Source organism: Thunnus maccoyii, chromosome 4 (assembly GCF_910596095.1).
Source record: "Thunnus maccoyii chromosome 4, fThuMac1.1, whole genome shotgun sequence".
Classification (NCBI taxonomy): domain Eukaryota; kingdom Metazoa; phylum Chordata; class Actinopteri; order Scombriformes; family Scombridae; genus Thunnus; species Thunnus maccoyii.
In genome coordinates, this window is record NC_056536.1 from 8,644,642 (window position 1) to 8,660,465 (window position 15,824).

General features: G+C 39.4%; 1 protein-coding gene across 4 annotated transcripts in view; it reads left to right on the forward strand.

Annotated features, from left to right (window-relative positions):
* The window catches only part of mtor (mechanistic target of rapamycin kinase), an 89,595-nt gene that overhangs the window by 50,194 nt on the left and 23,577 nt on the right, over positions 1–15,824 (forward strand). For all 4 annotated transcript variants that reach the window (XM_042408413.1, XM_042408415.1, XM_042408416.1 and 1 more), the window contains 6 exons: positions 1,386–1,461; positions 5,451–5,590; positions 8,830–8,930; positions 9,673–9,788; positions 12,609–12,686; positions 13,270–13,377. In XM_042408413.1, coding sequence (XP_042264347.1) covers positions 1,386–1,461; positions 5,451–5,590; positions 8,830–8,930; positions 9,673–9,788; positions 12,609–12,686; positions 13,270–13,377 — 619 coding nt within the window. The remainder of the gene's footprint in view (positions 1–1,385; positions 1,462–5,450; positions 5,591–8,829; positions 8,931–9,672; positions 9,789–12,608; positions 12,687–13,269; positions 13,378–15,824) is intronic.

Here is a 15,824-nt window from a genome sequence, read left to right on the forward strand (position 1 = left end):
GACACACTGTTTAATTTCCTCATTCATTCAGTCCGTATCATAGCGCGTATCGAAGAACATTCATTAGTGGAGGTTTACAGTCTGTCAGAATCAATTAGTTTAGTTACTCAGGACTCAGTTTAGTTACCGCTTTTATGTGCATCAGTTATTTCTTTGAATGGTGGTTTTTGCCTTCACATTCAAATATTACGCAGCATGAATTGATCTGCAGCTCAGAATAAAACCTCTGCATGTCCTTCTGTTTTAACACTGTGACTCTGTCAGTTTGTTAGAGCAGCTCCTGCACTGAAATGTTTATTAAACATAATGTGTCATCTCAGTATAAATCTAAAATAAATTGGTATGAAGCTTTAGACATGTGGGATCAATGAATAATTATCTCATGATGTGATGTATCACTCATGATGTGATTGGTCGCACTTACGGAACATCATTCTTATAATGTTGGTGATCATATGTTAATATTTCTGAGTGAGCAGGATTGAACAACATCACTGAATGCTGTTGAGCCAAGATACAAATATGTCTGTATTACTCTACTGTATTTTAACCTTGACACCTTTTCAAGTGCAAATCACCAAACACATTATTACCGGATCAGACTGTGTCATGTCTCTATGTCTTTGATCTATATAATTTTAAATCTTTAACTATATTTTATTTATTTATTTATCTTTTATTTATATTTTGTCCCCAGTCAGATTAAAGCTGAACAAATATATTTAAAATATAAAAAAAGAAAAATGAAGGCTACAGCCTGATACACAGCCTGCTTCCACTTTATCATCATTAAGGAAATGGACAACACTGAATAAAACTTTATTGTGTTAACTTACTGACACTTTATCCTGCTCTCACTCAGGCTCTTCTTTTTAAAGATAAATGTACACCGTCCACATACACATGCATTAATATCTTTATGTCCACTGGATTAAAAATGGAGGCTCTGCCTTTTATTTACCTGTTGCCATGGTGAATCATTAGTATTAGAGTTCCATTGATGATGGCTTTTTTCATACATCCAGCACGCGCTTAACTCAGAATTGATTGAACTGACTCTGATCAGTTGTTCTGGAACCAAAAAGAGTTTCCCATCTTGCGGTTCATCAACTCAGAGTTCAGTGTTCAGGCTCAGAGTTTGTTAAGCCTGCTTTCTGAAACAGCCTCCTGAACTTATTGTTCTGTTTATTTCCCTCACACACATATCTTAACTTTCCAAATGGTTTCTCTTTGCTTTAACAGTGTGCCGTCAGTTTTGATGACATTATTAACTGCATGTACATATTGTCCACATATTGAAACAGAAATCTCCGAGTGTAGTTTGCCCCTGGTTTTGTGTTCAGAATGGCCTAAAAGCTCAGCTTTGTGTTTGTCATTTCTTGCAGTATCAACAATAAATTGCAGCAGCCAGAAGCCGCATCTGGAGTGCTGGAGTACGCCATGAAACATTTTGGTGAGCTGGTGAGTACTTTTTTTTTTTTTCTTGGGTAATTTTTTTTATCTCCAAATAAAACGTGCAACTTTTCTTAGGCTGCATTCATTTCGGCAATAGCACTGGAAAAGAAAACTGCAGCCTCCTCTTTCCTTCCAATGCTACCATTGCGTTTGCACAGCAAGGGCGCTGCTGAACAGGGCTGGGGGTTTTTCATAAAAAATATTTAAACTGGCTCAATTGTTGCAGCAGGCCAACATCACCCAGGACTGCATTACATTGGCCAATAAAATACATGCAAGTGCACATTCCAGATACAGTACCTTGTACCATGTTCTCTATGTGCAACATGTGTTAAATGACTGATGTAATAACTTTCTAAAGTTGTAAAATCATACATCATACAAGTACAAACTACATTTCAGTGTCTTTGCATCTGGTACTTCTTCAAACTCTTCCTGGATTTTCAAACTGGACTTATTGGTTTGTATTTCATGTTCTCACCAGTACCTGTAGCAACAGCCCACACCAAGGCAGAGGTTTGCATTTTGGGTGCATTCTCAGTTGAAATACAGCCTTAGTGGACTGAATTATACGCTTTTTCCTGGGGTATCCTTCACCCACACATAGAGTTTAACATGGGGATGAGGGTCATTTAAGACACCTACCCCCAGAACACCCTGTTCTTAATGTGCAGCACGTGGAAAAACCATCTGCTCCTCTGAACAATTGTTAAGAGCACGCAGCAAAAATAGACTTTCTCATCCAATTCACAGGATGTCTGAATTTACTTGTGACTACTTTGTGTTCTTTTCCAGTGGTAAAAGAATGTAATGTTTCATACCAAAAAATACAAATAGTGATTATTTGTTAACAGTGAGGTTTTTTTAGGGGGCCTAAATGGCTTCATTTACTGTAATTCCTCTACGTGACTTCTGACGGGCCAAGTTGAAAGCCACAAAATACGTCACTCCTGTATGTCAGTATTAATATTTATATTGAGCCAATGCTTGAATTAGCCTGTATTAATTATGTTAGTTACATTGAAAAACTTTATCTTTTGTATTTTCTTTCTGTTATTATGGAACTATATATTTATCTCTGGATTGTTTTTTTCTGTTTGTGTAAAGGAGTGTTGCTCCCTGTGTTTCATGTTCTTTGTAGATGGACCTGATCCAGATATGAAATAACTTTTAAAATTTGGACTTGCATTAGACACCATCACAGATTTTCTTCATCAATTACCTAAGAGGAAAATACATGTTTTTGTTCTAAACCTTCGCCTTCCCTGTTAACAAAATTGCACAATTTAGTTACTGTGGTTTTTGTTTGTTTGTTGTATGGATGTACTTTTTTCCATTATCCACAGCTGCCACAGATCCAAATTCAAGGTTTCAGCTGGTGTTGATGACATACTTAATTAATGCGGTCAGTGTAGCAATAAAGCAGTACTTTGTTTTAGAGATAGCCTAAACATAGTATTTCTATGTGGTTAATTTAAGCCCAAAGCCAATGTGTTTTCTCACTCCCGTGGAAAAGGTCTTTCCTTCTGCCTTTGTGAACTGCGTTTATGTTTCCCTTTAAAAGCACAGTAAAAGTGAAAAGACTTGGTAAAAAAACGGTTTAACTGTGCACTCCCTTGTTTATGAGGTGACCATTTGGAAAGCTTAACTGTGGGAGGATGCAAGGTTTCCCTGTTTTGTATACTAGTAAGCAATCATCGGTTAAACAAAGGTTGAAAGAAATCTATGTACTTTATCAATGGTTGATGTCACCAGAGAGAAGTATATACCTACATAGAAGTCACTTTGTTGCATCTTTGCAAAGACTTGAACTTCTCACAGACTGGTAATTCTGATGCTGCACTCATTGTTGCTGGAGACTTCATTCAAGCTAACCTTAAGAAGGTTATGTCTGAATTCCATCAACATATTGAATGCACCACAAGGGGAATAAACACTCTGGATCACTGCTACATGCCATTCAAAAATGGCCACAGAGCAGAATGCTACCCGCGTTCGGGAAGAGCGACCATGCGGCCATCTTGCTGAGGTCAAAGTATGTAAAGTGATGTGAGGATTACATTTGATCTCCACTACCCAGCACACTGGACCCACTACAGTTTGCCTAGCATCCAAACTGATCAACGGAAGATGCCATAGCGCACATCCTCTACACCACCCTATCTTACCTGGACAAGAAAGGGAGTGATGTGAGATTACTGTTCATTGACTACAGTTCAGAGTTTAACCCCATAGTTTCCTCCAGGCTCATCAGAGCTCAAGGACCTCGAATTAAACACCTCACTGTGCATGTGGATCCTTGACTTCCTGATGGGAGATCAAAGGTGGTGAGGGTAGGTAGACACACCTCTTCTACCCTCATACTTAACACCAGAGCACCCCAGGGCTGTGTTTTGAGCCCCCTGCTGTACTCCCTGTACACACACGACTGTGTAGCAACTTTTGACTCCGACAGCATCATCAAGTTTTCTGATGACACAGCTGTGGTGGGCCTGATCACAGATAACAATGAAAAGGCCTACCTGAAGGAAGTAGAGGACCTGACCCACAGTTGTCAGGACAACAACCTAAAGGCAAGGAAGAAACTGTTTCACCTCAGATGCCCGGGTATCCCCTCAAATACTGAGGAATTTCTACTGCTGCACCTTGTTCAGCTGAACATAAAATTGGTGGTGCTCTACCTTTCCCAAAGGATGTTTACACCAGGCACTGCAAGAATAATAGTCTTTGCACACCAATTTGTTTTCTTCGTATGCGTTTTTTTAATCTGTTATCCGACAAAAATCGTTACGCACAGAAACCTTGCACACTGAGTCCAATGCGTTTTATTACTATATTCTTTGCGAAAATTTGCAATACGAGGCATAATGGAGTTGTCAAGCAGTGAGGATGATTTTGTGGTCCTCTAAATTCTTGAAAGAAAAAGAAAGAACCACACAGTAAAGAAGACCACCAATTTCCACGATCCAATTGATCCTGAACAGCGGCTGGCAGCACACACACACACCTGATCACAGATGATCACAGGTGATCAGCCTTTCGACTGGATCTGCAGATATTTAGGGCACAGCCTCAAAACGCTGCAACATACAGACAAGATCATGGTCAGTAGTTGTCCTGTGATCAGTCTGTGTATAACTTCTCTGCTGGAGCTGATAGTATCAGTGTTTCAAGGCTGTGTTGTTTGTGTGTACGGTGGCTCTGAGTGGTCAAACAACTCTGTAAAGGCTTTTGACGGATGCAAAAAAACGCAGAAAATCGAACCTGCTCCGAAAACTTTAATGAGAGATGAAACTTTCGGAGTTGATGTATAAACATTATTGACACAACGTGGCATCATATTTATTTAACGTGCGACAATTTCGGACAAAAAAAACGGACTTGGTGTGCAAAGACCTTAAGGATCCCAACCACCCGGATATTGACCTTTTCTCTCTGCTGTGGTCTGGAAGAAGGTACCAGATACACCAGGCTAGCACTGAGAGGCCCTGGAAGAGTTTCTACCCTCTGGTGACTAGGATCCTCAATGACGTCACTGCCAAAGACTTTCCCCCCCATCATACACATATATTTATTACTATTCCTGTTCTATTAAAACTCTTTTGAATGCACAAATTGAAGGGACTGGCAGGATTACATTTCACTGTGATTGTACCTTATGTGATTACATGTGACAAATAAACTTCATTGATTGATGATTGACAGGAGGTAAACATTAAGGTGGGAATCTCCAATGATCCATATGATATTATAATGAAAGTTAGTTGTGGAAGTCTGTCTGACTGTAAATGGACAAGGAGCTTAGTTTCAAAACTATTTGCTTAAACTAAAAAACTATCTATAAAAATTTTCAATTTGTCAAGGCCACGTGATGAAACAAAGTATTCATGGCAGAGAAATAGTTCAAGTTAAATGTGTGGATTTTATAGTTACATAGTTGAAGTTTTTCTGTGACACTCTTCTACTCTCTATTTTTTTTTATTTTTTTTTTTTAGGAAATTCAAGCCACCTGGTACGAGAAGCTGCATGAGTGGGAAGATGCCCTGGTGGCATATGACAAGAAGATCGACATGAACAAAGAGGATCCAGAGCTCATCCTCGGCAGAATGCGCTGCTTAGAGGCCTTGGGAGAATGGTATGTCATTAGTCATATCTGTTGTGAGCTCAGTAGGTGCTGCTACAGTTTGTTCAAATTATCTCAGATTCATAAATACTTATATATTCATATATAAACCCTTACAGTAGAGTCCGTTTTTGTAATATTTGCTGACTGTATTCCTTTTACCATTACTTTGTTTTTTTTGAACACACAGCCCTGGTCTTCTTGGTATAGATATATTGTGTGATTCACTGAAGTGATAAAATAAAGGGTGCATTGGGTTCTTCAATTTTCCACTTTAGCTCTAATGGATAAAGACAGCGTCTGAGGTAGTAGTTTTACTGTGAGTGCTTTAATCTCCAACTTTGTATTTGCTCACTGTGCGTAGGAAGCCCATTCCTAATGAGTCCTGACATTAGACCTTTGATGACTGGTTGAAAAGAGAGAGAAAACAGGTCTTACCAGTTGACCAGAGTATTTTTTACCGGTAAATGCATGAACAGACATCCAACGCCACTTAGAGGTGCCGCCAATCCAATGAAACTTCACCACAGCCGAGGCTTAACTTCATAACGACCGCCCACTTTCTAAGAGCATTTTTAGGGAAAAAGAAAGTCACAAGATGTCAGAGGGATCCAACTATGTGGATCGTCACAGAACTCATGACACTAAGCAGATGTTAATTTGCTTATGTAACCTGCCATCCTTGTGCCATTGTTGTATACACTGTTATTCATTTCTCAAGAGAATGATTCAATCAATTTTACAAGAACATTACTCAGCTGAAGTGAAGCTTCTGGTTTATATTTGTGTATTTGTGGATTGGTAAGGCTTGGAGATGATATAACAGTTGACTGGATCATTAGTCAAATGAGATCAGACTTATAAGAACGTGTTTTTCTCTGTCGAGGTAAGGGGTATTGTATATGTCTTGTCTAATCCAAAACTGGTGAGAGAGAGATTGTTAAGGTGAAGTTAATGTTTTTGACTGTCAAACGGAGGCCTTATGTTGGACACTTTTTAAGGAAACTTTAACACTAGAATGTCCATCTTAAGGTTTTTAAGTATAACATTAAGGCGATTGACAAAAAAATTTAAATATTTCATGAAAAAGGACTCAGGAAGAACTGAATTAATGCTGCAGCCATTGTTGGTCATATTAGGCTCCATGCCAGTTTGAGGTATGAATCCACACCCTTAATTATGTATCTGTCCAGCATACTGTGTACAGTACGTGTTGCTTACTTTCAATTATGACTGCTAATCCTCTCTGTCAGCAGCGTTTGTCAGTATATGGTAATTATTATTTTGAGATATTTATATTTTGACATAAGAAATAATTGTGATATTTAAAATGTTTTGCATGTGTGTTCTCAGCTCAGATGATTTGACCTGTTGGTCCTGTTAAATTTTATTTATTTATTTATTTATTTATTTATTTACAGGTTTTGCACTCCACTTTATTCACACATACTTTAAAATGTATTTTGCCACGTAATTGAATTAGCATAGTTAACAGTATTTCAAGATTGGAATTTTGAGAAGCCAAAGGCACACGGACTCACATGCATAGATGCAAAAAACAGTGGGATGATTCAGGTATTTTTTCTGGGAAGAGGGATTAGATTTTACAAAGAATTTACCACAAAATACCGGGATGTCATATTCCTGGTGTTCAGCCCTAGTAGTGTTCTGTTATAGTATGATGCTAACGTGTTGCTTTGTGCCCTGCACACCTATGTAGGTGTTTTCACATATTTTGGCTAATTAGGCTTCTGTAGGTATTAATGGGTACAACAAAACTAACGAGAGTGAGGAAGATATCAATCAAACACCCACACTGTCCTGAGGGCTCTGAGCAAATGACAATACCTGTTAGTGTGGGTGGACCAAATGTACCGTAGAGCCTTAAAATAAATAAACAAACAGAAATCATGTTTAACTACGGTTAGCCCGGGAGACAAAACTGTTTTTAAAGTTTTCTATTACTAGATTAAGGACTCTTTTTAAGCTGACAGGGTTTATTTTAGGGTTTATTTTTGAAATTCTGAAGATGGGAACGATGATCTGCTGAGTCAAACTGTAACTCAAGATCTTCCTTCCGCTGGACTTTTTGTTTGTTGTAGACACGCATACACCCAGTGTACCGGAGCTTTTCCTACTTGTTGCTTTCATGTTATACAATAGCCAGGCAGCTGGAGAACGGCTTCACTTCAGTGACCCCCATCCAAACCTGTCTCTCTTTTTTTCTCTGGCGGTTCCTCCCTCTGTTTCTCTTCTCATCCAAGCTTGCATGCGGTCGGTTTGATCTCATGCTGGACAATGCAGAACTGATTATTGTTAATGAGGAATTAGTCTTGGGTAGATGCACCTGACCCCAACAGGAACATTCATCTGTCTGCTGGGATACTTGATATTATCAGACTGTTGTGGGACAGACAGTACACCGTGTTCATCTTTGAGAACAAATGAAGAAATAAATAATGGCAGATGTAATAGGAACCAAAGCTCACCTTACCTTCAGTTTCTTTCTCATCGTTGGCCAAAAGTGCTTGGCTGTTCTGGTAAATTATTTCTTCAATTGTTGTTTGGCACAGGAAAATGGAAATAATAAAATATAGTGTCTTAATATTATTTGTAATATCATAATGACTTGGATTTTAGAGGAGCCTTTTTTCCATTGAGGATAACATTGTCCATTGTCATTTTTTGTTTTTTTAACAGTATTATGAAGGCCCTTGTAAACATGTTGTAAAAGTTATTTTTAAGTCAGAACACGCTATGTTGTAGGGTTGCTTTGGTCTGTGAAGCACAATGACACAACTAATGTGTGTCAAGAATGAGCACTTCAGTCCAACTTCACGTTCTACAGAGGAAAATCCTACCATTTACTGTATGTATGTTCTTCATTTAGCTGCAAAATCACATAGCTATCAGACACCAGGTAATATGCAAATCATTTCATATGCATCACTCAATGACACACCGTAATTCTGGGTCGTTGAAAACCCTTTTTTGCTCTTTTTTATATCCAGTGTCTTGTTGGCAGTCCATGTCACTATACTGCAATGCATATAATAATACTCTGCACCTGATTTCCTGATCAACTAGGTAGCCAGATGATGGCACAGATCAATTTCTGAAACTTAGCTGCAAACTGCATCACTGTGAACATGCAGTAGAATTTAACTAATGTCAACACTTATAACAGGGGACTGAACAGAATCTGGATTTGTTTTTTCTACCATCTGAAGCCTGTGGTTCATGTTTTCTAGGGGCCAGTTGCACCAGCAGTGCTGTGAGGAGTGGACATTGGTCAGTGAGGAAACCCAGGCCAAGATGGCTCGTATGGCTGCCGCTGCTGCCTGGGGTCTAGGTAACCACTCAGATACTTCATATCATATATGCTGAAAAAGATAAATTTGAAAAAAGATTCAAGATATTTATTGTCACTTCGGTTGTACAGTTACACTTGTGTGAAATTAATATAAATCAGTAATCATCATTAATACAAATATAACCATCATTCATCATTAATATAAAATATTAATGATGAACAGTATAATAGCAGTCAGTGAAACCTGAAGCCTGACTCAACAATGCAATCGAACCGAGCAGCAATGAAATCAGCAACAGTTCTTGCCAAGCCCCCCTCGTATAACCAGATGGGAATGGCATCCAGTCATAACATTGACATATCGTAACGTGCAATGATGGGGAAAAGCCGGGACCAGAGTGCAGAAGCAACGCCTAAGGTTTGCGGTCTGTGGCTTTGACTTTCCAAAGTCAGTCGTAAACTCTGAGACGATACACAACCAGCTGGCCCTTCTATCTGAAAAGTCAGACAATCTTTTATTGGTGCCGTTGGGAAGCAAAACACTGGGTTGCAATTTTATATTTATAATATAAATTTAATATAAATTTTCATTTATATTATAGCAAGCAGAGGTGGAGTGTGGTTCAAAGCGGCAGTGATAGGCTTCTGAACTTCAATCGGCTCCAGTCTTCAGTTGTTAGGTTATAAGACGTCCATGATTAGATGTTGCACTCTTTTTCAAACACTTCCTGCTTAGGGCTGCCTTTGTGAATTTCTTCACTTGATTTGGTTTTTTCTGCAGGGCACTGGGACAGCATGGAGGAGTACACGTGTATGATCCCAAGAGACACACATGATGGTGCTTTCTATAGAGCAGTGCTAGCGCTGCATCAGGACCTCTTCTCATTGGCCCAGCAGGTGGGATACATCATTACTCAAAAAAACACCCGATGGAGTAGACCCTCCCCCCTCTATTCAATATACAGTAAAGTAGACCTTCCCCCCTCTATTCAGTATACAGTAAAGTAGACCCTCCCCCCTCTATTCAGTATACAGTAAAGTCTATATTTTTAGAAAACATCTCATAAAGACATACCACATGGGAATTTGCCTAGTCTCATGGCTTCTGGAATTTTCATTAGTTTTTATAGCAAGATATGAAAAGCTAAAACACTGGAAACAAACACTGTAAAAAACATGAAAATGTCTTTACAGCTATTCCAGACAGGATCGAATTCCCCCATCAACTCGGGGTTTTCATTAAATGTAATAAAATGTGTAAGGTTTTTCTTTTTCTCTTTGCTTTTACAATGTTGTACATCCTTGGTGTGGAAACGTTATGTAACTCTTGAAATTGTAAATCATCACAACATTCAGCTTCAAACAAATAAGAAGCCCTTTACCCCTCCTGTCTGCCTGTCAGCAGGGTCTGGTGGAGGTCAGGGTGGTATTTCCCTTGTTTGATGAAGGTTGGGGATAGTAGATGAGCTCATGTTCCCTAGAGATGGATTTGTTCAAGCTGGATGCCAGCACGACTAACGAACACAAGCTCCAGCACTGAGACCAATAAACACCTGTTCCTCTAATTTCCCTGAACTCATCCTCCAAGTTCCCTTTTTACCACAAAGCCTTTGAGACTTGCTCTCCGTGCCCCCCTCTTCTAATTCTGAGATTAGGTCCAGGTGTGGCCTCTAGGATTCTGCATCAGCTGAATAGGGAAAGCAGACTTTTGACTCTTACTGACAATGAGGCCACTCACAATGAATGATGAAGAATGAGAAGCAGATGGAGCAAGGGTGAAAGCTTAAATGTCAACATGAGCTCAGGCTAGTCTTCCGGATGTGGTTGGTAATCCTTGCACTTAAGTCCTTTTGATTCCATAGGGCTGGGTCTTTCCTCTCTCTATACCTCCAATAACCAGACATGTGCTCCACGAGTCTCCGCGTGCATCTGTGCGAAAGGTTTCAGGTTGCTTTGTAAATCTCTGCATTTGGTTTGTTCCAACAATGATGTGTAGACACACCAGTCATGTTCCCCTCCAGAAAAGTAGTCTCATGGAACCAGTTTCATGATATATGATACCCAGTCCACTGTGTGTCTGATTTGTAAATTGTCTCTTGGTTTTTACAGCAAGAGCCATCTTTTTGACTTCGATAAGACGGACTTCTCAGTCATGTTTGGGTCTTATTTTGAGTTTGTGTTGATTTGGCCCAAACCATTCAGATAGCGGCTTACATACCACACTCTAATGATAAAGTAGTATCACTGGACTTAAACCTGTGTAAGTGCATATAGGTGTAACCTTTATATAAGAGAATGAAAAATTGGGTCACGGTTTGTTTGTGCTGCCAGGAGCCAGACACTGCATTTATCAGGAGGCGTCTGGACTGCACATTTACAGTGAGGCCCCACCGCAGTAATTCAGGAGTAAACAGAACCATAACTGAGTTGAGGCTGTAAAGAAGCAGCCTCATTGTCACCTCATCCCAACCACTGTCCCACAATCCCTCCTCTTGTTGTGCGTGCCTGAAGAGGTCTTTTGGCATGCCATTCCTCCTTTCCCTCCCTGCGAAAAAAATAATTGGTAGGAATCGGTCTGAAACAGCTGTGTGTCCTAGCCTCAGAGAACTTCCTTAGTCATCCTCCCTCATTTTACCCTCCCATTAATAACAGTTGTCAAAAACATTGGCTGTAGTAGCCCGAGAAATCAGCAGGCTTTCAACCGCAATACATGTGTCCTTGTTTGTCCCTTTTGCTGCTCTGGATCAGGTCTTTCTCTCTTTCCATCGCTCAGTGTTCTCACTGGTGATGAAATACATGCAGTATCCTTGAATATAGAGATGTGTAGTCTGGTGAGGAAAAGTCAGGAAACTTTTACAATAGTAAAAGTCAGTAACATACATTAATACACTCAGAAAACAGGAAACGAGGCATGAATGTGCTCTGAAAGTTATGAACATCATGGAAGAAAGGTTTCAAAAATTGCAACATAGTCATGACTGACAGCCCTTATTTTGAATCCTTCTTTATCACTTTTCAATTCTTCCCCTTTTCGCTGAATGTGCATGGAAATTTAGGCTGTTTTTTGATGATACATTTGATATCCACAACATTAGTTACATAACTTTCACACTCTTACTCTTAACAGCTCATTAACCTCTCCTCATAAAACACTTGGCACTCAGCAGTGCATCAAACCATTTTACTATACAAGCAGGCTTACTAGTCCTAGTCGCATTAATATGTCACTGTTGGCAGGAATTAAGGAGGTAAGAAGGGTGTAAGCAGTAAGCAATAACATGCATTCTCTCATTTGTACAAAGTGTTTTTATAGTCTGGGTTTAGTCCAATATAAGCTGGTCCTGATGTAAGGAGCTTTTAGGAGAGTGTGATATTATGTTATTGTACATTCTGTGGTCATGCTAACATTACATTATTGAGGAAATGCCATTATCGCCATTATTAGTCATGGATTAAACCAGTGTTTGCACTGTTGAGGATTTACAGTGAATTGAGAAGCCAACTTATAATTGCACATCGGTGCACTATTCAGGCAGACCTTTCAATAAAATCTGTAGTTTCAACTGCACATTTTAAGAAAAAATGTAATAGACTAAGGAACAAAAGGGGCAAATGTATGTTGGTGAGTGAGAGAATGATTGTCATCGTAATCTTTATGTATAATAATGCATCTACAGTTAAAATGTCAGATCTCACTGTAAATGTTTTTTTATGTAGTGTATTGACAAAGCAAGAGACCTCCTGGATGCTGAGCTGACAGCCATGGCTGGAGAGAGCTACAGTCGAGCCTACGGGGTAAGTGTTCCTCTGAGACAGCCAAAATATTCAGCGCCTGGCCTCGGTCGACCATCTCATTTTTCATAGCATTCATGTGCAGAAGGATAATGCCACTGCAACAAAATTTTATTGAAGCAATGATTTGTAAAGTGTAAGTCTCTGATCTACGTTCTTTAGAAGTCAAATGATTCATGTTTACTGTTTCTCCGCAGCTGGAGGAACTGCTGTTATTTTACTGTCTATATAAGTGGAATTATCTGGTCAACATTTCAAATCTGTTGTTGCAACCTGAAAACAGCCGTGTTTCTCTCATACCGATGTTGTCAGGTAACATTATCATGAAAGCCATTTGATCCTAGTTGATTTAGATGTGCGTACTGTAGCTGTTCTCTATGAAGACTGACAGCAGACAAAAAGCAGGCATATCAGTTCTGGATGTTGTTGCAAACGGCAGATGTAAACAAATCTTTTCTGACAGATGCCACACAAGAAGGTTCACACAGGAGGAGCTTTTTCCCTATCTGTGCAATATACATTTGCAACTATAATGCTGAGTGTGTGGATAAGAATGAATGTGCGTATGTGCTTGTTTGTTTCCCAGGCCATGGTCTCTTGCCAGATGCTGTCAGAGTTGGAGGAGGTGATCCAGTACAAGCTGGTGCCAGAGAGGAGGGACATCATCAGGGAAACATGGTGGGAGAGGCTTCAGGTGACTACAGCACATGATATATGGAAACACACACACACTCACGTGTGCAACTAAAAATGCAAGATAAAGCAGATGTTTGAAAGGCTACTGTTACTAATGGGAAACATTACCAGCCAGACACCAAACGTGCAAACAAAGACCCACACTAATACCTCAGTGACTAAGACTATTTTGTAGATATGTTTTTCAAAAAAGTAGAATCATTTTGTGCTCTCGTAAGTAAAACTTATGTTCTTTGCAACCAACTTCAGATGATGGTCAGTAAAATAATAATAATTTATCTGGACTAGTCCATTGGTCTACAGAAATTCAGTCACAACCATAGAACTGCATCAACAAAAAAATTAATCCATCACAGTCTGAAAGCAGGAAAATCTAGTTTCTCTTATAAATCTGATGTTTTTTGCTTACTGTCAACTCAGTGCAGCTTTACTATCGTACTTCTCTTTGGTATTGTTATTTCAAAGGGTGTATGAAATAATACTGGAGGTGGTTTTTTCATGTTGCTCACTGAATGCCATAAGCAGTACCAAGTAAGCTAGCCTTTCACCTTTGGTCTTGATTATAGGTGAGCGAACATAAAGTATATTGATTTGGAAACCATGAGCTTAAGTTTGTTGCCACTTTGGTTAATAGTTTGATCCTTACAAACACACATTTATACATTTAAAAAGAAAATAAGATAATTGGTGCCCTTGCTTGCCATTCCCAGCATGCGATGACCCTTGTTGTTGATGACAACTGGGAATATTCAGAAAAAAAAGAGCAGCTCGTTTCGCGTAACTCACACTGTAACTGATCCAAACTCTTCCTCCTTCCTGAAACTGATTATTATTACTATTATTATCATTACTAATCATGAGTTACAGAGTTGTACATGCTGTTAAATGAGACAGGAAGACGTGTGGAAGAACCACAAATCCACAAGTGGTTTGGAAAAATTCAGCCACCTGCCAGTTCTTTGGAATTTGAGACAAATGCCATCCGATGTAAGACGATACTATTCAAGTTCATCTTTTCCATGTCTGCCTTTTTACAGCTGAATCAAATGAACTTATTTGAGAGGCTTCTGCCTTGTATGTGCATGTCGAGAGAAGTCAGTCAGGCAGCCAAACTGATAAGCCGTTGTGTGATGTACCATTCCTGACCCTTGATACCATTGCATCCAAGCTGCTCAGTTTAATGCGGCATGTATAATACTGCTTACTCTCAGTCCCTGTTGGCATACCTGTCACTCTTCTCCTGCTCAAGTGTTACTGACATTTTGGAAAATCCTCTTCACCAAAGAAACAAAAACCCCCTTCATCCTGTACCCTGACTGCAGCCCAGCAAGATTGTATTTGTCTGAAGGCTGCATGTGCCTGCCCAGAGGGCTCTGGTGTACTTTTTTCAAAACCAGATTTGACGTATTCTAAAATGCTGTCAATAACGTCGCTGCGTGCGGGGACTTATTGCGTCCAGAAGTCTGTTCTTCCACAGCCAAAGGTCACTGTGAAGGAGTTTTTGCTGGAAATAATCCAAAACAAACACAACATGCATTTTGACTGCACAAACATTTCATTTAATAATACAGGGCCATTATTTAGAACTGGCCCTCGCTCAATTGTACAGCCTCAGAAAAACAGGTAATGAGATGGTACGTTTGTTCCTAAAGCCAAACAAGGAAGTCAAATGGAGAAATTACAGTTTTCTAGAAGAGGCGATGAGTATGAATGTGGATGTGAATTTATGTCAGCCAATGTGATGATCGTGAGAAATTGGTGACTGTCCATCATGTGCAGCAAGCAGTTAATTACATTGAAAAGACATCAGTCACAAAATAATTGGGCGGCAGTGAAAGAGACTTTGCAAAAATTTTGTGAAAGTTTAACCATTAGCATTATAGTCTTACAATGTATATTTTTGTGTTTAGCTTTAGATAAAGGCACCAAGAACATGTCAAAGACAAAAAATACTCTTTGTTTCCGTCCAAACAAAAAAAATGTATTACTTATCTCTTAGAATTGCACCTAACTAATTTCCTTGTGACTTTTCAAAGGTTTCTATAAAATTAGCTTGACAGTTGAATGGAAACAGTTACACACTCAAACCCTTGTGTAGTAAAATGAAGATACTCTTGATCATCTTGACTTTTTCCATTCATAAAAGATGAAGGCTGCTTGGAGGTGGTATTTGGGTTCAGGAGGGGTCTTCTGTTGAGCAAACAGACAAGGTCCATAATGCCAGCGCCAGACCTGGGGCTGCGATGCCTGACAGGTTTCTTCTCTCAATAGTGATTTATTTGAGGCTGACCTCCCACATCTGTCAAGGAGTCACTGTCCCACGCCTTTACACTTTCTTTTTTCCTCTATCAGTCTCTCCCTCATCAAAGGATTAGAGATACAGCTGAGGTTGTATGAAAACACTGCTCACCGGTTATGTGTAAATGTATCAGTGAGTTCTTGCAC